Raw genomic sequence first — 24,247 nt, forward strand, 5'->3', positions numbered from 1 at the left:
TCAGGGGCGTGTTTTAAAAGAAAAGACACTAGTAGCCGTATTCGTCATATTTGTTAACCTTTGAGGATATTGTTAAAAGTCCGATGACAATCAAGCATCCGCTTTTAGACTAACCGTTGTACCACACAGGAATCCCTTTCGCTTCACATTCAGCGTAACTTACCGTCCTGTGTCTGTCGTCCCTGTTACGCATAACATATTATAGAACTTATTGCATAGGTGTCGCCAAACAGTTCTCAAACAGTAACTTAAATTAAAACAGTAACTTTTCTCCTCAAATGTCACAGGTGCTCCGAGCCTTCTTAAGAATAGAATAATCATATGTGGACTCGATATTTTGTCGACTGCAGAACAAATCCCGGCTAGGGTATACTCAGTAACTCACACGAGTATATACCATGGAGCTGATTTACTTGCACACAGAAAGGGCATCGATGACGAGAAGCGATATCGAATAGGTACTAATATTTTCTATAGAAAATGAATTGTCGTAGTGTGCATCGAATGATTGGTCTACTGTCTAACAATAGATCAAAACAAATAAAACTTGAGCAGACGAACCCTGGCTGATCCAATTTACTATAGTTGTACATTCATAGGAAGATTTTCAAGACTACCGACGTTTCTATAACTTCGGTATTCAAAGCACGGCCTTCGTCATAGACGACTTGGCCGTTAGAGCACTCTCACAAAACAGCAGAGCAGTAGGCAATCAAGAAAGTGCGTTTGCTTTTCAAGCTAATCAATGCAACGTTCCTACAACGTTTTTTTATGCTGGGGGTGTTCAAAAATGGCACTGTATTTTTCCTAAATATTTCCGATACTTTTCGCAGCTCTTAAGGTGTCAACAGGTTTTACTGCTTCTCGGCCGAGTTTAGTTAGAAGTATATTTATCTGTTTATCACTCACAGCATCTAGGCCCTGATCCTCTATCTGAACTGGATACGTCTGCTAAGATAACTTAAATGCCTACATTGCTAGTTCTCTTTGCAAGTTCCATCGCACGGCCTATTGTTTCCAGTTCGAAGTGGGATTTTGAAGCTAAAGGGCCGATGGTTAACTGTCATGGATGTAGGAGCGAACGCACGAAGGCTCTTTGGGAACAAGCGGAGCTAGGTCGGTCGGAGTGGCTGGGAGAGGGGCGGCAGTGAAAACTGGGATGAGGCTGTGGGTGGGGCGAAGTTCCTGTGACGGGTTGGCGATCTTTCCTAATTTGGCTGAGTGCCCGTCCCGCTATTCGGAGGCTCTGCTGCTGCCGCTACGGGCGCTGGCTGGGTCCTACCACTGGTGGCGCAGCTACGGGCGAGACTATCTCGGCCCCCTATTGGGGACCAGGACTCGAGCGGTAGGAGAGAAGCCACCAAGGATATCACCCCCACCATATCACTCTGTCCCCTGTAACCGGCAAGGATCGTTTGTATTTTAGGCCGGCAAAACCACTAACATCCAAATACTAGCAGTGCTTTCGTGGCTTTAATGACCATCGGTGCAGTAAAGTTATCGATCTGATTGGTAGTTGCGACGATTAGTTCTATAATAAGTTTATTAGTTTGTTGAACGTACCTTGCAGGGTTAGCAAAACATCGAATGCTTGTATCGTTTCAACTATCAATGGGTCGTTAGTGGTAATAAAGTGTAAGTTATGAAGGTTATTATCGATCGAATTATCCTATATTTTCGCGAGTTTAATCTATTTATTATTAAACGTACGGTTCTTCTTCCTAAAGAATTGTTGTTGATTAGTTGATCTGGTCCTATTTTTATATAAACAGCTTAACAGTTAGCTATACGAATATCCACGTAAGGATGCAATAGGCATTAAAAATGTTCCGTTTTTCAATACGAAAGCGCAATACGCGTTTCGAGAGTCTCAGCACAAAAGGCTTTCCACTTTGGTATATGGCAATGATCGTTAACGCCAGGCAAATCCGTTTGTTTTTCCCAAAAAACAGGTAGACGAGCTAAAGACGAGGTTCAGCTGAAACACAGGAAACCTCCTGCCTGGTGGGCGTCTGGCATCCATCAAGGAGCAGAAGAAGCCAGACGCCCATCGTTAAGTGTAGATTGGCCACGATCAAGGATCTTCCCTCCATTAAAGGTGGTGATGTCGCAGAGCGTCTATGGATTTCGCAATCTGGTCACATCAAAACGCTTTATGTTTAGATTCGGCTTTTCTGTCTGAAGAGAGTAGTGCCCAAGAAACGTAATCTCATGTATATCATACGTTGGTCTTGCACTCAAAATACTATTCTACTATACTGGGCTGGCTCGGAAGTTGGTAATGAAGCGACAATTTATTTATAGCGTATCCTGTACGTCTTCTTGTTTTATCTCCGCAACATCATTTCTATATAACAGCTGACAAAGCTCCGACTAAAGAAGAGACTCATGATTATATCTTTATGTAGAGAATGGTTCAAGGGTCTGCACTGAGTTTCAGTGCACCCGAGATGCAAAACAAAGAACTGTGACAGTTTTATGATCAGTTTATGTTAGCCTAAAGTCTTTGTCAGCTAGACGTTCCTACGAAAACATTTATATGACTCGATCTATTTTATGTAATTTTGAATCACAGTTTAGTAGTTAAGCATTGATTTTATCAATCACTTCATAAAATCATAGACTGTTTTTAGCATTATATGCTATTTACTGTCGTTCACATAGCCGTACAGGAAAATCCGAGGGGGTCAAATCATAGCACCGGAACAAGTTTGCGATGTCGTGCAGCCGGCGTGAGACATTGATCCCAAGATGATTGATTATTTCAAACGTGCTGTGACAAGTGTTAGGCCGTATTTTGCAATATTTCACACCAGCGCTTGCCGTTCACTGCTGCTGTCATCCCATAGATATATTCAAGGAAGAAAAGCCCAACGGCATTTGAGTCCTACTAACTGCCCCGCACGGTGTCTTAACGCTCACATTTTGGTTATTTGAGCGCTAGACACGATCATTTTTGCTATTCACATAACCATTCAGCCAAAAATTAACTTCGTTTGAAAAACTGATATGATCCAACAAGCTGCTGGAACGTGTTTGGCGTCAGCGTATCATCAGTAAATCAACGATGGAGTCGATTATACCCTGTAGGGACGAACAAGCGATTTCGGTTTCAAAATGCTCCTTGTTTAGCCAAGTTATTAAGCAAGACGTTTATTGAGGCCATCACTGGAGCCGTTGTGAAGCGATACCGTAGATTCTGATAGTAAGGTTTTACAATATCTAAACGCTGTTCTATGTTGTAGCTGTCCATCATCACAAACCGCTAATGTCACTGTCTCACCGTTCGACAGACTACCATCCCTAACGTATCTGAAAACAGGGACAAGAGTAAAAAAGTCCAGACTCTCGGGGCAGTTTTGTTGGTCGAAGTGCTGTCAAATAAGGCCTTAGATATATTTCTAGGACCTACTATAAACTGCATCCGCAACTTTTTTCAAGCCTCTTCTTACCGCGCTTCCTCAGTAACTTGCATCGATGGCTAGGTGTCAATAATCGATATAAACTTTTCAATGTGAGATTATTCATATCTCGAGGCAAGTATTACTATAGCAACAGAAAAAAGGAAAAATGCTATGGTTTTCCTTTGTTAGCTTTACTCTTTCGCTTGTTGGCTCCCTATTCGCGGCCTCTCTTTTATGTTGCATACGCGGTGTCAAAATAGGTACCTCCATTGGTCCATATATATGACAATAAAGGAACGATCGCACCTTAACGTCCGCCGACGGCTTCTAATCGAATCCTTTTCTCGCTTTTACACGGTCCGTAAAACGTCAATTGGTTGGGGTCACACTGTCTTCGGCGCGAACATCATTTCAGCATGGCGCCGTATATTGTCCTATTGCCAATGGCGTTCTGTTGCATGTTCTGTATCGCCTATGCCTGATCTATCGAAATGGAAAAGATCCACCGACAGACCAAGCGAGAAACCTGCCGGGAGCGATGGCGCTCGAGCTTACTGCGTACGGCTCCATTCGTCTACGATGTGTGTGCAAGTATGGGTCATAATCGAATTCATGAGGAACCGTAGTGACGGCCGTAGAACCAAGCAAAAAATGAGCAGCTCTAAGGTACAGCAGAAAAAGAGAGAGGGAGAGAGAGCGAAGCAATTCGGTAGGACCATGTCGATCAAGAGCAAGCGGCGCGCCGCCCGTTAAAAGTGACAAGTCACCTCCGGACAGTACGAAGGCAAGGTAGGAAAACCAACAATGGTGTGCCTTTGACAGCCGGTTCTACAACAGGCTTTGCCTCGCTGACTGAAGAAGAACGACGGTTATTCTAAGGCCAAACTCTATTTGTAGACATATATGTCAAGGCAGAAAAAGCATATAAGAAAGAGTACGTTAATTCATATGAGCACACATAGTACGCGTACAGTAAACAAGGTTCTCCGGTTCGAGAAACTAAGACCTTTATTAGAGCCGCTTGGATATCAACGTTTGTAGCTCACTTTGTTAGAACAATTATGTCCTCGTATGGATAGATCTTGTTTAGTTAGTAAGCAATATAACTTGTACCTAGTACAAAAATATGGACAAACCGAATGCTCTATTCTACAGTGTTGAGGTTCTAGCAAACGGTAAGATGCACCAGGAAACCAAGCTGAGAGTCAGATATAGTGCTGTACAAGACGGGACTGGAACGTTAAATTGCATTGTACAATGTGTCGTCTTTTTTCTTTCTTATCCTGCTATTTGTTTGGCTGCCCATGGTGTACGTCTTGTGCTAAAAAGCCAAAGGTTTTATCAAGGAAAAGCAGGAGCAGCATGAACAACAGCACGAACAGTATCTTTACTCACGAGCGGTGTGAACACGAAGAGGTCGGGGGACCATCCAGGCACATGAGTCGCCCAGAGTTAGAGTCAAAACAGGCCAGGATAGCTGCGTTATTCAACGCGGAAGGAGAGATAGAGAGTTATAACTTGATTTGCGATCGTTCTTATTCGCGCGTTCGTTTGGCTTCTTGTTCGGCCTGCGCCACTTCTCCTCTCAACGATGTCGATGGGGCTGAACTTCAAACTGTTTGCGCCGTGTCGCCCGGACCGCTATCGCCAAGTTACCACCGCGACAACCTCCGCAATATCCCCTTTTATGCTACCCCTGAAAGACCATCAGCCGGTCAAAGCACGCCCCCCTCCCGTGAACGCAGAAGTCAGAGGGCCGCCAGATCGTTCACTTTCTACTGTCTGTACAAACTGCTTACTTTGAAAATACTCCTGCTCCGCGATATGCTCCCGTGTCTGTTTCCTCCACTACCTAAACTCACTTCGATGGAAAAGAGAAGATCGCGAATATAGAGCGGCGTTTTTGCTTTAAAGGGTGAGAGTGCCAGGGAAAAAGAAATAAGAGTGTTAGAATACAGAAATAGACGCGCAGCTTTGGAAAGGACTACATACGAAAAGGAAAAAATCGCAGGGAAAGGAGCTATTGAGTTGATAACACAAACAGTGAGAATGGAAAAACTCTAGCTAAACGCCGTTCGATTTGTGCGATTCGAGCATCCCGATCCCCTCAAGCGGACGGGTCGAACGTCTAAAAGGGGGTACGTGCCACCCAACTGCCTAAAATCAAATAGTATTACCTTCTTCTTCAAGAATGCCGTACATATAGATGTAAAAACTATTAAGATGCAAGGAAACGACGATGTTAAAAACTACTTAATCATACAGGCGGCAAAGGTCGTAGTGTGAAGTGTGGGCGACACAAATGTATGAGTGCTGAAAAGGCAGCTTAACAGAATACCGTCATATAGAAGTATTGTTAAATTATCTCTATACATGTAAAAGAGACGAAGAATACGGGAAACATTTGCGTTCCATCAAGATGTATAGTTTATGTTATGTAAATATAATGTGGTAAACTTACCTTGATAGAGAGCATGTTCCTTAGAGTCATCGCCAAGCTTCGAGTCTGCGGAACTGGGGGGTCGTTTTCGACCGCCAGGAGGTGCTCCGGTAAAGTATTCACCAGCAGAAGCTACCCAACGCGCTTTTCCTCCAGCATCCTTTTTTAGCCGCTTTTCTTTGGCGCGTCGATTCTGAAACCAGACCTGAACAACACGCATGTCCAAGCCTGCTCCATACCGGCGCAGGATTGTTGTTATATGACTAATTTTTAAATGCTGAATGATGAAGCTGCTTCCTATTATATTCACGGAGTGAAAAAGGTATGGTATCTAAATCGTTCAATTCCTCTTACCAGTATCTCTGGAAAGCTGCTCTCGTACATGTCTGGCAGGCTTCGGACTTTGGTTGTACGCGGATTTGAGGGTCTCCAGCTGCTTTGCTGTGATTGTTGTTCGGGGACGTTTTGTGCTACCCTCTAAAAATACATCGTAAATATAAAACGTAACATCAATGACGTGCCATATCGGCTACGGTCCTATTATTTATTGGCCTAGCATAATACAATGGCAGAGTCTGCCATATCGTAGGTCCTCTAGCGTTCCTGCTCTCTCGAAGAATGAACAAGCCACTACGAAGCTAACTAATAATAATAACAAATGCTTTCAGTGAGAACTGGTTGATGTTGATGATCACAGCGCATGTATGCCATACCGTGCCTTCAAGACTGCTATTGAGCTCGGCAATTTTGGTGAAACAAAACATAATAGGTCTTTTCGCATATTCACAAGAAACGTAACTTCGGAGATTCGGATCAATCACTTCGTTTTTGCTACCTATCCAGAAAATCGTCACAGATTAAATAAACAGGCACGCAAAAAAGACTCGTCCTTTCTAGTTGGGGGAACTATGCTGATATATGCAATAATCTTATTACACATGCTCCCGTGGCTACACAGGCTGGAATTGAATTAGTCTACTGTACCGGCAGACCTGAGACAGTTACCTCAAGATAAAAATGCCGTATTTAGACATAGCAATATAAATGCAGAAAGCTGTATGTATTGTAAAACTGCAATATGTGGTACGTATGAACCTAGAGAACATAGTTAACTACGATGTAATTCAGCCTAATAACAGTTCCAATGACAAAAACGAGGTGAACGAGAAAATTGAAAAGGGGTGTACGTTTTGGGTTCTTGTTATCCAAGAAGTGCGGTCGGTTCATTTGAAATCTGTTCATTGAACAGAAGCTGGACTTTCCTTTGGAAACACATTTAGAATTAGGGTTAACCTTCTGGTCTAATATCTTCACATCTTCACACAACTGCTATGGCGTTTCAAAGATGTTCATCCATCTATCTAATGGCGCATTTTCTACTATCTAGATTCGAACTAACGCGATTATGAGTTGTTGTGTTGCTTGAAAAACGGCGCGTAAAACGTTCCACAGTCATACTCCTTATTGTATTAGCTTACATACTAACGTTGGCAGATGAGTCATTTGTACAGTTAATATCAAACTGGAAGCAGGTAAAATTTCTCTTGAAATAATGTCAATACTGCCGACGTTGTTGTCAGCGGTGGTCATGATTATGACGCTGGTGTTTTAAAGTGGACCAATTTTTTCACTCAAGACATATGTGAAAGACACATTGAAAAATTGATTGATATAAATCAGAACCCACGATTTTTATCACGCTGAGCAAATGCTATTGCAATGAATACGCTTTTTTTTACTCCTAGATTATTGAACGAAGACAATGGTGGGCAGAAACATTTTCCAAATGCTTCAGCCTTTGGATCGGTTATTCGACGTCTGTACTGCGTCTAAATTTTCTGTATACGAATGTATATAATATCCTAGCAGTCAGGCAACTGGTTGATTTTAGAGAGAGTTGGGTTCATGAATGGAACCAAGAGCATCAAAAAGGTACCCATAGAGTACCAATCATGTGCGTATAGAATTTCACAGATTCATAGAAAAGGGCCAAGTTCACGAAGAATCGATCCTTCTTCGCTTGTCCCCGCCCGACCATAGCACCGAAAAATCGGCCATTGTGCATTAGAGTAGCAGTGTGCGACTAAGAAAATTTCCGCTGTTTTATTTAAATATTATGATTATTATTTTTAAATTATTAAATATTAGAATGCTGCTAATCACTTTAGCGCTGAGCAAAGTCAATTGTGCGGTGGGCAAAACTGTTCATAAGCGTTACATGGGTTATTGTAAATCAACGGTTAGCCGTCTGTTTCTGATCTAATGTCAAGAACATCGGTTAATAAGTCTGAGATTTTTCTGTTCATTTTAAAGCATAAATTCTACTTTGTTATAAAAACAAGCAGCAGAAGTCCCCTGCAATTTGCATTTGACCAAAAAGATATTAAGGCCAATAGCTTTACCTGACAGACCTAGTAGTACGTAATGAAGCCCAATGTATCAAACAATGGTCAATAGCTAAAAAAATTGTAAATAATGCGTGAATGTAAATGAAGAACGTGATAGAACTTTCGAAATTCGGTTCCACCTTAATATTACCGAATGTTTAGTGGTGTAAATTTTAATCAAGTTTTCGAAATAAAATTATTGTGGTGTTTCATTATTCTTATATTATTAGACATCTGAACACATAGTGTGTAATTTTACCTCGGGCTTTTGCTGCTTCGTAGTCCGCTTTACAAACGAGTTTGTTGTCCTCCATAAGGTAGAACTCGTCGCCAGTATTGAGTTGTCTCTTGCAAAGAATACAAGCGAAACAGTTGAGGTGGTAAACGTTGTCCTGAGCTCTCCGAACGACTTGCGTTGGCGGGATGCCCTGCTCACAGCCCGCGCACTTCGTACCGTACCTTCTGAAACCAACGATTGCCGATGACTGAATCACTGAGGCAGACCATGTGCCTATATATTCTACAAGTATTTATATAATCGTTATACGGTGTCCTTACAATGTGCATACAAGCAAACTCTATATGAAAACCGCATTAGAGCAAACGAGGTGCATTTCATAGTGGATTTAGAATAGTGCTACACGCCATATGTGTTAACAATTTCTGTAAATGCAATGCTATAAACGTATGTGGTCCAGTTTGTCTGTATCTTATTATTTTTTTCTATCTGTTGGATCAATAGGGTCGAATACAGAGCCGATGAATTGGTCTAATTTTCAACGAGAAGATGTCATATACTTCAGCGTACTTTCCTTATTCTGTAGTTTCTTTTATGCCCTATCGTATCCTTCTGGAATCTCAGTAGTCTCGACGTTACGCACCAATCACTGATTTGTAACATCTTCACCTAGGAACACATAAATGCTACCACCGCTAGCGGGCTCTCAAATGGATACTCTATAAAGCGGTCCATGTGACTATCCCCAATAGTTAGCAGCTATCTTGAGTGATTAATGGTTAGCTGAAATTTAGGGAAAGCAGAAATGCAGCTGAGGTAAAGTTTTCAGCAGCAGATTTTCACAGGGAATGTCATCTTGATACGACTATCGATTTGACTCGTTTTTCTTTTTTCGTTATTATACCACGAATCAAATACTTGGTTTCGTTATGGCTGAAGGTTACCAACGAAATTTGCGTATCTCGAAGAGTAAAATACATGGAACCGATCTCTTACGTTTGGTCAAACGTTGGTTTATACGAGGGGTCCATATGGTTGAGGCATTATAGTAATGATGCCATTTACCATTGTGGCAAGACTATTTGTGCTTGGCCAACGATGAGCGTAGTAGTACGTTTTGGCCATACAAAGCCGAAAAAAAAAACGATATCATTTTTCCTACGCAGCAATGACCATTAACAAACTCGGCGACGATTTCGAGCGAGTTAAAAAGCTGTCTGGTAAGACCATGTCTTCTGCGGCTGGCCCTGCTGTTTGTTTTGGAAAGATATCAAATGGGAGGTAATTCGCTTTCAGCTAGAGGTAAGGATGACGCTTGACGTACGTATGATTGACTCCAATGTTTCGCTTAATAATACTGACAAATGCGCTTGACTTGGGCTGAACACGTCATCCATGATGACGGCCGATCCACGGAAATATATTGAAAATCAAACGATTGTTGCGAACGCTGAACGTGGCGTTCAACTGATGCGTTCTCAAAAATAATCGAATTGTTTCATTGTACCCTTATTTGTTGTCTTACATTATTTCTCTAAGAACTTCAGAAGTGTCGAGATGGAAAGCTGCAGAGAATCAACACCTCATCAAAAAACATCTCGACCCGTTGCAAAAGTGAGGATCGAAGACACAATCATATCGTCTCACTGAACATAATGTTGAGACGTTGTCTTGGAAGCGTCAACACAGAATCGTTTCAAACAACGTTATGGTTCATTGAGAACTTCAAAAGCACACGTTTCCGTTCCATATTATAGAGTTTTCAAGCGAACTTTACCGACCGATGTTCGAGACTATCGTCTAGCACGCTATAGCACACAAGGTTTTCATTTTATCAGGTACACATCTATAGGTAGACATGCCTATGACCTCACCGAAAAACACGCAAATCAAATATACAATAAATTGGTGAAGTGTTACTCACTTGAAGAAATCATCCTTACAATAGAGGTGTCCTGCTCGGGCGAAGCACTTGTTGGCGAGTGGAGCCTGACAGTCAGAGCACTTAAGGCACTTTGAGTGCCAGGGTCGCTCCAACACCTTCAGGATGAAACGGTCCAGGATTACGTCACCGCACCCTGCACATTTGGGTATAGCCGCTGAAAGACGGATATCGATATTGCTATTAATACAGGCAAATAAACACATTCGGAACAAAGCGTATGATATCCTGCAAAAAACATATACAAATATTGGCAAACAGAGTTAACGTATTTTGGCGCCTTCGATTTAAAGTAGCAAAATGTCGAACACCAAGGGATCAGCTCATGACTGATTTTGTTATTGCAGCAGATGTATCTGTATTTTAGAATAATTTTTGATCATATATATATCGTAGCGAATGGGATTAAAAAGCGACGGAAGAATAAGAACCTTTTCTATTCATATTTCGGCTGACTTTTCAGCGATTCTTCATTCTGACCATTTATATATATTCAACTAAGCATTAAGTCATATGTTTTACTGATGCGTTGGCCTATCAATCAATTTCCATACTTACTTTATTACACTAAAGTTATGGGTCAGCAATAGATGATCGAGGCTTTCCCTTAACCGGCCCGGGCTAGCATTGGTTTACAGTTTTGGGCTTTTGAAACCTATCGAACACTATTACGAAGGTCTTGGGGGGCGTAGCTGACCTCATAACCAGACACTACCCACAAATGTGTTTACATGTAACACTGGGAGCATTTTTGATCGTCTAAGAACCTTTAAGGATTTGATGCAAACCTTTAAGGATTTGATGCAAACCTTTAAGGATTTGATGTTTCATGTCGTGGCCGTCATTTCCATTTTCTCTTTTATTCACACCTGCACATTTAGTGGGTTTAGGATTACTTTCTCGTTTTTGGCCCTTGATCACCTTAGAATGACTGCACGTTAACAGGTCTATTTGCACCCGAATTTCTCTGTGTGAAAAGCTTTTTCTATAGAAAAGATTTGAGTACATATATGATTTGCATGGACGTCCACATTCGATCAGGCCGCTTATGAAAAACCTTTTTATGATCTCAACTTTTGTACCACCCCAGCTGTCATCGGGACAGTATTAAATGATTGCAGTGTTGGATACAGGACATATGATAATATTATAAGGCCAAAAATAACAGCTACAATTATAGTTGGGACAGATAGGGGAAAGACAGAAAAAATGTCTAGCAGTGGACGAAAAAAAAATACTCTTCTGGCATCTTAAGAAACTGTGAGGACTGTATTTTGAAAATTTTCGAGAAGGTTCATGAGCACGTTTTTTTACTTCTATATAGATATATGGTTTCACTGAATATAAGTTTAAGTTTTCCATCAAATACTTACACAGAACATCGATCAAGCGAGAAGCCTCCGTAATATTTGAATCCTTAAAACTACTGACAGATTCAGAACGGTGGTTGACCGCCTTTATAAAATTGCCGTTGACGCATCGTTTGTAAGTAGTTTTTTTTTTCGATCGAGTGTGCATTTTCTATGAGTGAAAAAACGCGTGACTGTTACAAATGGCAAATATTAAATAAAACTAAAATGGATGCTGTGACCGTTGTCATTTTACGTACTCTTTATAGTACTTTGAGACCTATTATACTTCAAACGAAAGGCACTATTACAATGTTTCTAGTTGTGCCAGTTGTCATTCAGCGCCTGTCCTGCATCCGTGTTTTTGACGACCCTCAAAAAAAGAAAATGTTTTCGACATCAAGGTCGAGTCTCGCAAACAACTATAGACATAAAATGGGTTAGTTCTGGATAATTTATTCGAATCTCAGGGGAAAATCGATTGCCAGGGTAGATGTCGTTCCTGTGATTCCGTCCTTCTATATAAGTTGCAGGTAAAGGTGTACATTGATATACTGAAAAGGGCTCTTAATAAAGACCGCAAGAACACTTGAATATGTAGTTAATTGTTTTAGAATATTGCCTATAAGAATTTAAATAGGCACTAATTACAACGTACGTACAGGCTTTGATATTACAGCATAATGCGCTACCATTAAGCGCCATCCTTCTCCATTCGTATCTATCTGCGTGCCTTTTCATCCGTGTACGTCCTTTTTAGCGTATCTCTTCGCCTATGCCTCGCCTCCTAAAGCCACCAGGACAGTGAAGAGCTCGGCTGCAATTGAGACTGTAACAGCCTACGATGCCCACTATAAGAAAACAGCATGTAATAATTAGTTCATTAGCTGTGACATTTTCACTGCGATTATATGGGCTCGTTTTTCCTTCGAATCGGTTTGGCGGAAGCTCGACCAGGCTAGAGGGGTCCAATCTCGAATCGAGCAATACCAGTTTGTTTAGGTAAAGGCCTAAAGAAAGCTATTTCGATCGGTAGATGTGACTAGCAGTTGCAGCCATTGATATGGCCACAGTCGTCCAGTGGCGCCGGCCGTTTGGCTATGGTTGCTGAAGAGGGGTGGGGGTGCAGATGTGGATGGGGAGAACGCTGTACGTGCTCGTGGCACGCTCGACTAAGTGAATTAAATGCAAGGCTGTTACTGGTAAAGTCGTTGATGCTGCCTCTACTGGATGCCTCTGCAACGACCGCCCGCAGAACGATGAGTGGTTCGTCGTGTCATTGATGCTCACGAAGCCGACGAGCTGCGATCTGTTGGCCCGTCGTAACTGGATGTGACTTTACTGCTTAGGGATACAGGCAGCATCCGTAACGGTTGTAGCGGTGCTTATAAGGTAACGGTATGAACGCCAGCTTGCGGGTACAGCGCTCGCTTGTATGCTTCGGAGCAAACCATTTCCACTGTCATAGATGAACCACAGTGGCTAGAAACGGACGAACCAACGAACGATGGTTCGCTATCTATCCTACGGCCAGTTATCGGTTGCCACACCGACCGACACTCCGCATAGGAGTGGCCTTACAGGCGGCATTAGCGGTTGTAGTTGGAGTACTAGCAATAGCGTTGTCGCCTAGCAATAGAGCTACGCACGGGTTGGATGAAAGAGCGACAACAGCCATTAAGTTCGTCGCCGTAGCGTCGTTTGGGTGTGGACTTGGTCGAATGGAGACTCGAGCGTCGAGTCTGATCCACAGACTTTTCACTAGCTGATTAGATGACTTCGCTCACTCCTGATGTCAATGTTCAGTGCCTTTCGTTTTGTATGTAGCACGATGAGCAATGGCAAGCACGTGGATGTAGCGGTTCTCTAGGGACGCTATTGGTGCCAGTTCTTCAAGTAGTACCGATGGTGCTCATGGTGGCGGATCTGCGGGAAAGGCAAAAAACGATACACGGGTTGCGGGTACGATAGGTTGGCAAACCTTGTCGTGGTCCTCGTTCTCGGGCCTTGATGCGTACGTCACCATTAAGTAGAGACCGCACTCAATATCACAGCGTGCATCGCTGGCCACAACTATTGTTCAACCTTGCCAATTCATATTTCACACGCGCTCATATACTTCCGCCGAGATGGAGCACCGACAAAAGCTCACCACCTGGTGGACAGTCAGGTAGAATTGGGTGCACCAGAAACAGGAGTTCGCGCTGGGGTGGAAGGGATGGGATGGGATCCGGCATTACTGAAACGCAAACTATATTCGTGCAAAGTAGTGAGGGGTCATTACAGAGCTGTTGTTACACCCACGGACGCTTTTTGGCGGATATTCGCCATTCGGGTAACCTCGGCGCCTTATCGTTGCAGCACATGATACGTTTGAAAGTAGAAGCATGATTCGAGCTATTTTAGCGAAAAATGTTTCCTCATTTATGGTAGGACGTTAAGGGCTAAGTAAATGTTCAGCTAGTAATCTACGCAGTTTTTATATGGATATAAAAATAATAACAAAATGAATGTTTACCTTTCATTACAAAGTGCGGACATTTTTTACTCTTGTGGATTAGTGCACATCACGACGTCGCGATACAGCCTCCCCAACCATCTTGTGACTCTTGCTTTGTGTTAAGCTTTGTCTGTTCCTAAGGCATTAACGGTGCGCGAATGACAACTAATGAAGCAACAAGTTTGTAGCGTTTTTCATTTTGTAGACTGAGGCAAAAACGAGGACCTTCAGGCTAAAATAGCTGTATGACTCTTGCACAATTTATTCGCTGTCACCCCGTCTTAGAAGGCCTCCTCTGTGCCTTTTGACGCGCACCTAAACTGTGCGCCTTGAAGGTTACCCTGCGCGGAGTTCAGCCTTAGCTAGATTTTATCAGCGCTTAACTTGTTACTTCTACATACTTTTAGCTCTGTGTTGCTCATTTGAGGCATGTACAGACTCCAGATTTCATGCTTTTAGGCTTCAGTAATAATTAGTACGCGTATGATCGCGCCCGGTAACACCTGGTCTGGATGCTACCCGAAAGCTCGGACAGGAACCTGTCGTATTAATATTGACATCATCATATAATTATATGATAAACTAAGTACCTCGATTATTTTCCATACATAGTCTGGAGGACAAAGGCGTTTGAACATGGGATATAAAGCAAATTCGCTAACAGGATTAACACTTACATATCGATTAGTTTGTCTATTATCAGTTTTTTTGCTTTTATCAAATCCAACTGATCGGCTCCCACTGATTTTATAGCCATCTCCGTGTGCGTACTGAAGCTGCACTGTCATCTAGCTGAATGCGAACGGAAATTGGTGTATTATGTAATCGTCGAAAGCGTGTAAACGTCTTTATAAATTGTACCTTCGTATTCAATTCGAAGTAAAGATGTCTCAGACTGCAATTGGGCGTAACTCGGACGAGCATCTGGCAGCTTCTGTGTACATGGGTCATGAGATTCTATAGAGAATAGTTTTAAAGCTCAGACGGATGCCAATCAATACTATGACTAGTAAAATATAGATTTAAACAATGTATGTTCGAAGGCTTTCTCTGGATAGATTATACATCTAAATCCAATGGCTGAATTACCCACGGTAATGAAGAAAAAAATAACCTTGGCCTATTTTTATCGTGAGCATTACATAGTGAGTCGTGTAGTTTATCCTAATTTTTATAATTTTTTAATCCGACAGAGAGGACGAACGAAACATTTTTATCTACACTTTCTTTTCATCATGTTTTATACTCATCGTCTCACAACATTTTGTATCCGTTATGTTTTCAAAAACACAGATATTTGACATGGGGCTAAACACAAAAACACATACACCCAATCAAACAGTCAGTCACTACGCACTGTGGCGTAATGTACGCCAATATGAATCTTATAAAAGACACCTGCAAATAAGTTAGCAGAACTAACAACGTAAAAATTATAGTTCGGACCCTGTTTTTGCGTTCTACAAGCTAAAACTCACAATTATTCTTAAGGAAACCCATTTACAATGATATAATTACAGTCTTGAAAACAGAAAAAAAAACTAAAAAAAATGTTGTAGAGAAATCTTTATCGTCGCGTAAAAAAAACACCAATCTTTGGTATCATTTTTGAATACAAGGGAAAATGTAGGACCCGGTCGTTGCTATTCATGGTACATATATAGCGTTAGACATATACTCCAAATAGGTTTCATTTGATGCAGTAATTCCGCGGGGTGACAGAGATCCAAGATGGCCAACTGCGCTCGAACAGCTAATTACTTCATATACACTAATTAGTCCAAAAGACAATGGTGTCATTCAAAAGCTGACATTTTACAAAACTAGATGTGCTAACGTTGTGGGAGCGCCTTCATGAAGAATTTTTACAAAAACTGCAGAAGCCCGATACATTTCGCAGTGGAACTGACACAAAAAATGCACAAAAAAAAATACTATGTTCTTTGAAGAACTGCTTTCTTTCTACTATTTTCTATTGAAGAAACTGCTCAAAAATGAACCTATCATTTTTGTCCTGGAAATTTCAATGTTACGATTAATAATTATTATTGCGAAGGACCGATCTATGAGAAGGCATGAGGTCAGCAGAGAACAATGTTATTATTTTATGATGAAACAGAAAAGCGTTAGCCACAAATAAGGGCTCGACGTGTCAAATAAAAGCGATTCCTACCGCGGTTGATTGCGGTGATAAAAAATAATTTGCTAAAAAACTAGAAAATAAATACGCTAAAAAAATAACGACATGTATTTGGCGAGATTAGAAAGGAATCATATAGAATAACGAGCAAAATCGTTGCTTCGGGCCACTAATGCTAACGGCTAACAAAATGACGACGAGTCCGAACTAGTGAACAGAGAAGGCGTTGTTTTCTATCATCTTCTATCGGGTTATTACATACCCGAAAAATGGCAGGAATTCAAGTAGGTATACCACTGTACGGCTCGGATCTTGCACCATCAGATTTGATCTTTGTTTTAATGGTGTTACTTTAGTTTCAATGGAGGGATGTAAAGGTAATTCTACAATAAACCGCAAAAATTCTATAGTGGAGTTATGGTGCTCCCAGAAAAATAGGGGAAGCATAACAATCGGATGTATTAAGTTAGAATTAAAGTTATATCTATGTCAATACCTTTTCGGCAGCCCTATATGTATATATATATATATATATATATATACAGAGGGAGAGAGGGGAACCAAAGTAATTATGTTCGGGTCACATCATTTTTAAGGTATCACTGTTATTTACCGGATTAAGATAAATTATTTCTAGCCTCTTTTTCTATATATGGCCAAGATTCGTTCTCACTCAGCATTACATTACAAACATTTACCCGTCGTACAGACACGTTTTCAGAAATTACGTATGTTAACGATCGATGCGTTTGTCCGTTTCGCCATACTTAACCGGTAGCGGCAAATCCAAGGTCAGGAGAGCCGCTGACGTCACAGGCTCAGAGCAATTACAATAATTTATACCATGGTCTAGTTACGCAACAGCCGTCGTAATCTAATTAACGCTACTGACCGTAGCTAAATGATCAGAGATGGTGGGCCGCTTGCATATCCAGCTCGTTTTGTCTACGTACAATTCTATTTGCTTGGTGGCTATATTAACAAAACAGAGGTTTATGAACACCAAAAAAAGCCTGCGCAGGGAAGCGAGTCAAAGAACTGGCCAATGATGACTCAGGTCGTCTAAGAACATAATCAAAAACCTTAAAACGGGATCGAAGGACACAGTTTTACAATACGAAGCAAATAATAATCGATTCGTCCATTACGGGACGTCGTGTTTATTGCTCCCGATGTCAAAATAGACTCGGCTTTAGGGCATCTAACAACACAAATCTAAAAAAATACGGGTTTTCATAATCTGCTGTGCTTAGCTGCAGGAAACTCACCAACCAGGTAGACCGGTATTTTTTTATTGAACTTTCATAATCAGCTCTGCTTGTGCATTTCGATACCTTCTACTTTCGTTGAACGTTACCGCTGAGCTATTTGTATGCGAAATATAAAGTTCAAAAGAGGTTTAGCTCATTGAAAGAGTTGAACATATAGTCGAAAGAGAAGCTTGTCTTAACTAGCCAGTTGCCATTTTTGCTGGGGAAAGTCACCAGCCGTTAGCGTTAAAGATTATTCTTTTGAAAACCTACATTTGTACAAACCATGATTATTTTTGGCCTAATAGTACAGTCATTACACAGAGAATATATCTTTGTTAATTCAAAACAAGTTAAATAGTGAATAATCAGTGATGGTTTAGATAAGTTTCACCAGCTTTCTGTCTAAAAGGAAAACGAATTTATAGACTTTGTTCCTCTCAGGGGGTGAGGCTATATTTATTGGGCATTGACAGGGCCCGAATGTAGTAAGATTGCGTAAAACCACTAAATGTATAAAACGATATCTACTCGTTTTCTTAATGTGGGCACGACTCCATTGGAGTTAAAAGGGGGAAGGTGAGGGTTAGACTGAGCGAAGGGTAGTTCAACTTAAGTCTTCTCTTCAGCTGTAATTTCGGGGACTATTCCCTATCCATTTTGTGGCTTTTCTACCTTCTGGCATGCCTATAGGTATTACCGCGCTACCGCCGCTCTCTGTTGTCTTTTGCTATCTCTGCACCCTCTTCCGTTTGTCGGCCTATCTGGCCCTAACCTCCTAACTCCTTGAAGGCATGCCTTGGCACGACTAGCCTACTCTGTTTCGATTCGGAGGTAAGTGGTTGAAATGGGCATGAATTTCAGCTGAGGGTAGCCAGTCGACCATTGCAATTTAAGTGTCGCATATAGACACGTACAGAGGTCGTCTATTACAATTGTACCACCTATAGTGTGTAGACATTGGGCAAGGCCTTACTGTTAGGGCAGCACGGCATTCCAGCACTATTGCGGGATCTCAGCCACCGATCTGTATTGAAGGGAGCAAAACCAAAGACCCAATACGAATCGACAGCCGATCCTATTTTGATGTGCGTTCTGTTTCTTGGATCGGCTCTTTGGCTAGTTCTCCCGTCAGAAAGGTCTGCACGATAGCTATCTGCCGCTATCGCCGTTGGTCACGAGAAAGAGCGAGATAGAGAGTTTAAAAAATGGGAGATGGGCTATACGATTGTGCTCCGTACGCATATCAACTCTCTATCCTAGCAACCACCCCAGTTCATACTCAAACACTCGTAGTGCGCATAGTCGTAGGCGAGCGCCCCAGAATCGCGGATGATACACACAATCGGGCTGCTCTCGCCAAGTCTAGATTCTGATTGTCGCTTACCTTACAGACGTCGATGCTATACACGGCATTTGTGCTGAGAAGGAAAAGCAATAGGCCAGTACAGCCTTTTAAGGATTTAGAGAAACCAAATAATTCGCCTACGTAAAACAACCAAATCCTAGAGTAAGTTTAACTCTATTTAAGTTAAGTGCTTTGTCTTCCTGATGTTTGGTAACGCAGACATATGGCACGTGGTGTCAACAACAGTAGATAGAAGGTAAACGAGCAGATTTTGTTATGTTACGTAAATATAGATTTATTATATTTGTGAAAATAATCTCACACAAATTATTATCACTAAACTAAGAATAAACCTATCTATCTTATGTAGCAAAAAATGAGGCCTGCCTACAGACGAACCACTGAGCAAATAATGAATTACACCAATGTGTCCATAGAATACTTTCTAGTATCGGCAACGCAATTCTAAAGAATGAGTAGAGAAGATTCTATGTTTGCAGTATGTGCTTGGACTGATATCCGTAAAATGTCGAAGTGATGTATAATGTTTAGTTCCCGAATAGATGGTCTACGATGGTAATTGATAAAATTACTATCAATTTGAAGGGGTGTAGTATTATCGATCAAGAGATGATGATAAGAAGAGAAATTACGATAATAGAAACTGTGGCTGGCGGAAAGCGTTTCGCAGAATATTGATGTTGTAATCAATAGTTTATCCGACGTTATACCGATATCTTGTATGCTGAGCATATATGTATACTCGGTTCATGTAAGGACAACGCCAGTTAAAACCCACACTATCTGTCTACAAAAGAAGTTGTACAATGTCATATCGTCACTACTTGGCCGAATCACATAAGTTTAGAACAGTCGTTGTGAAAAAACGGTCCCTACGGCTGAAGGTAGGACAGGATCGTTCCTTATTTCCATCCTGGATCGTGACGCTGGGAGCCTTCATTTTAGGACGGACCGACCGACCGACCGACCGATTGACCGGCAAAAATATACTTCAACAGTCACACTCTCATAACATACTATAAGCGAATGCTATACATGGATGCAGACGGGCAAGTATCAGAAACTCGTTATGCATGACAGACGTGATGTCAGAAGAGTCGTTCACAAACGATCATTTGACGCAACCTTATGGTGCAACAGAAAATGGCAGCCAATGTGTATATTAACGTAAGTTACAATCAACTTAATATAGCGATAGTGAGGGCGGTCGTGTGAACGAGTGCCGTGTTCGTTCGTGTGTTCCCAGAGCATCGGCCTTATCGGAAAGATACTGAGGAAATGACCCCGATAACATCTGAGTGATCCACTAATGCTCTGTAATTTGCTGTTGTTACTGGCTGCATATACGCTTTTGCGTGAACGTTTTGGTGCTCTAGCGCGATCTCTTTATTCCCACTGCACACATGATCTGACCGATCATTCTCCAATTGTTGTTTAGCCAATAGAAAACAATGACTGTGCAGAAATCATCAACTGGTGGCCGGTCTGTCTGTCTGTCTGTCTGTCTGTCTGTCTGACTGACTGACTGACTGACTGACTGACTGACTGACGTTTCGCTGAGTTGTAACTGAGTTGAAAGGCGCTTCAATACGATACAGCCTCGAAAACGGTTTGAAAACGGCCATTATGCCATGTGCATATTATAGATTTGCCTAGAAGTGCTTTGTACGTTTTGTACATAAACTCAACGAGCCTTTAACAAGAGTTAATGTTGCCATTCATATTTAACACAACCAGCAGGGTAGTAATCTGTTAGGTCATATGATTTACTATGAAGTTCAATGGATTGATTATTTTTGCTTTTTGCCATCAATTTCATCTCGGGCGGCGTTGCACTATCCGCTGATTTGTGTAGCTGATCGCTAGCGAACTGACCATATGTACTGCCACCATAAAGTTGATTAGATAATAGAGGACTTCACCGTGTAGCGGTCTTCATTGTTTTCATGTGTGTGGAGAGCGAAGCCATTTGAGGAGCCTTATGGATACCGCGCCATAACGAGAACATAGAACAGCTGGTCGCTAGCGGGTAGCTGCACATTAACGTGAGTTGTTTGTATAGTAACTCGACGTATGGCGACCTAAAGCTTGCTCCGTTTTCCCATTTACTCAACGAGCGGTAAACCTAGGTGGCAACGAATCAAGATGAACGGATAGTAAATGTCAATCTACTATTTTATAATCTTCAATTCTGCAGTTATGAATCATCTCTCAAGGTCTGATCAAGCATCAATCGGATTCATAGCATACACGATCTATACTATAATCATACCGTATACGCTTAAGTACTACCTATTATGGTAACAGTGACAGAATTGTCTGTTCTCAAAATAAAGTAAACGGGTAATAATAAAAGATACTTCACGAGGTAAAAGTACTGTCCGACATTTTCTGTTCAAATTTTTTCAAAAAATTAAAGCTACATAAAACGTTGGCGAGCTAGATAGCAATCTGACAAATCTGATTACCGTATAACGCTCATCATCAACATAATCTTAATTTCAAAAGTATCTAGATTCCAGCAGTGTTACTCATAGGTATTATGCGTCAGATGGCACACGAACTCATCACTACTAGGCAATCGGTCAACAGTGCCATCTTCGAATATGAGCAAACTAACGGAAATCAACTCCGTTTACAACTTGAACGCACCTGTTAAGGCTCGCTAAATAGGCATACTAGCAGATATCTGACCAGACCTCACCGATACAGCCCTTTGCCTAGCCCAGCCCGTTGCCCTTTGCCTACGCCCAGTATACGTGTACTGGGATTTAGGGAAGGGTAGGGTTGTATGGCGCAACATTTTGCTCGTGCTATCGCTGAAAACAATCGGTGCTAAAAAAAAAGTATACCAAACGAATATATATATACGGTGTAAATGTATCTGCTATTCAGTCAGCCCACTTGATGAAAACAAACTTGACGCGACAAAATGAAGCAAAGTGAACTATTAGTCATCCAGTAGAACCGAAGGGAAAATTAATTTCTGCCTAGAGAGGATGATGACCATGGCTAGAAAGGCCGATCCTCTATTGCCAAATTAGGCAGGTCAAAGGTTACGATCCGTCTGTTATCAATCAACACAAATTGCTGCTATGCAGCCTAAAGTCCGCTTCTACAGGTTGAGCTGCGATCATACCTACAACCTACATTTGAAGTAATAGCATTAAAAATGTGCTGACCATTCTCCAAACTGAAACCCATAAAACTTATGGTATCAATGGTTATGGTCCGCAGTGTCGTGCATATGTTAGCAATATTGTTTTGTCGGAACGATTCGTTGTACCAATAAACTGTCATCGAAATTTCTGTCAAAATTTAAGAAATTGTTGACAATAGCAATCAACAATACGTGGGTGCGACACTACGATCTTTTCGTTGAATTTGACGTATATACGCATTGCTACTAAGCTGACCTGTGCTCTGAGGTCACTACGTTTCCTTTTACTTCCCTCTAAACTTAGAGTCGATAGCACCCGGTTGAATTTCTGCTCGAACTACAATGACTTATATGAATAACCCCACCTCATTCAGTCAGGCCTATATAACCCCTAAAATGATCAGATACTATAAGTCAATGTAAAGACTTCTATAGAACATAGCCTGCTTTTAGTTTGCCTTTAATGTGGTTTTGGACCAAGCGAAACTATGGCAGGACAACAAAAGGATTTCTATACTTCTTTGCTGTTCAAGAAAGATCGAATAAAATGCAGAAAATTCTTGATTCTTATATTACATAGAACTTCATCTTTTGAACTTTGGTCAAGAGATTCATTAAAATAAGAAAACAAAGGTAAAAATGTCTGATCCATAAATAAATAAACAGGTTCAATGAGTCTGTGATTTTAAGTTTTGAACGCTTTGTAGTGTCACAATTTCCAGTCAACTTTCCTTTGATAGAAAAAATGAAGTGACCCATATAGCCACTATACGATATATCACCACACCCTCCCCTATATCGCTATTTGAGCTGTATTGTTGGACGTGTGAGGCTGACTTTCGTACTGCTCCGCTACGTTATCTGCTGTACCTTTCCGAAACCTGGTTTTTACCAACAACAATAGTTACACCAGTGGCTATACCTATATGCATTCTAGGTAACCGTAATAGACTGTTGGAATCAATATACGTATACTTACATCGCAGGTTCGGTCCGAGAGAATGCAGTAAGGTGGCGTCGATAGTCGGCTCTTCTGCCGAGCCAGGTTCGACGACAAAGCCCGCCGTCATATCGCTGGAAGCGAGGCCCGATGGAGGGCCGGAAAGGGCCAGGTGGCCACCGGGCCCTGGGGGGTCCACCGCAGCGGGCAGCAGCGCCCACCCACCACCGACGCCCGCGCCCAGCGCTCCGAGGGAACCCACAGTTACTCCGGGCGGCTCCACGCCACACGATCACGCCAAACGCTCACCACACCACCACTCACTGCACCACAGCAACCCACTGTCACACCGACACAAACAAAGAGGTACCCAATAGTGCACCCCGCAACAAAGTGCGCTTTCGGTACAACCCAGCCAACGGTCAACAAGCCAACACATACGACGCAACAATTCGGCCGTTGCTTTGCGTAGATTATAGCCACTGTATCGTCTGTTTAAAGCTGAGGAAAGTAAGACTGATGTCTTTATGCTAGTCCTTCACAGCGTCGAACCAGGCTATCATGCTTAACAGAAATTTGAAATTAAGGCAGTAATTGTTACCGAGACTGTTGCATGGCCTATTTATTACTGATCTCAGAGAAAAACAAATGCACAGTGACCCTTAAGCTTGTAGTACGTGCAACACACACACGGTGTATGTTTGTGCAATACGTGCGTTACGCTCGATGTATACTGTATCGTCCTGGTCAAAGATGGTTTGCGCCTGTTTCCTTCTTGTCACTAGGCATATAGCGTCAACCGGCAATCTGTGCTTTCCTAAAAACTCTCATGTAAATTGTTTCGCTGAATGATGCTCGCTCGTGCATACGGCCATTGGATCGAATATGCAGAATGTCAGACACATTTGACATTATTGGGACGACTTTTCCATAATTCAAAGGCCTTTTCGCTATGACGCACCGTCGTTCTATGGAACTTAGCCGCGAGCTCTTTTTCCTGCCTGTTGTTCTTCTTCGTTTGTTTCTATCTGCCTTCGAAGTGTGCTCTCTCCCACTGGACGATTTGCTTCAGCGCGGCGGCCTTACTCCAGGCGCTCTCGATCTACTCTAGCCGGGGTTCGGCGGAGC

The 24,247-nt window shown here is 41.9% G+C and overlaps 1 protein-coding gene across 1 annotated transcript in view; it reads right to left on the reverse strand.

Moving 5' to 3' along the window:
- Nucleotides 1–23,329, reverse strand: part of LOC111269455 (uncharacterized) — a 44,542-nt gene extending 21,213 nt beyond the window's left edge. The window contains exons 1-5 of the mRNA XM_022849061.2: nucleotides 23,159–23,329; nucleotides 10,394–10,568; nucleotides 8,491–8,693; nucleotides 6,199–6,321; nucleotides 5,866–6,072 (exon numbers count right to left, since the gene is read on the reverse strand). Coding sequence (XP_022704796.2) covers nucleotides 5,866–6,072; nucleotides 6,199–6,321; nucleotides 8,491–8,693; nucleotides 10,394–10,568; nucleotides 23,159–23,249 — 799 coding nt within the window. The 5' untranslated portion in view covers nucleotides 23,250–23,329. The remainder of the gene's footprint in view (nucleotides 1–5,865; nucleotides 6,073–6,198; nucleotides 6,322–8,490; nucleotides 8,694–10,393; nucleotides 10,569–23,158) is intronic.
- Nucleotides 23,330–24,247: the final 918 nt, after the last annotated feature.

Source organism: Varroa jacobsoni, unplaced genomic scaffold (assembly GCF_002532875.2).
Source record: "Varroa jacobsoni isolate VJ856 unplaced genomic scaffold, vjacob_1.0 scaffold_1386, whole genome shotgun sequence".
NCBI lineage: Eukaryota > Metazoa > Arthropoda > Arachnida > Mesostigmata > Varroidae > Varroa > Varroa jacobsoni.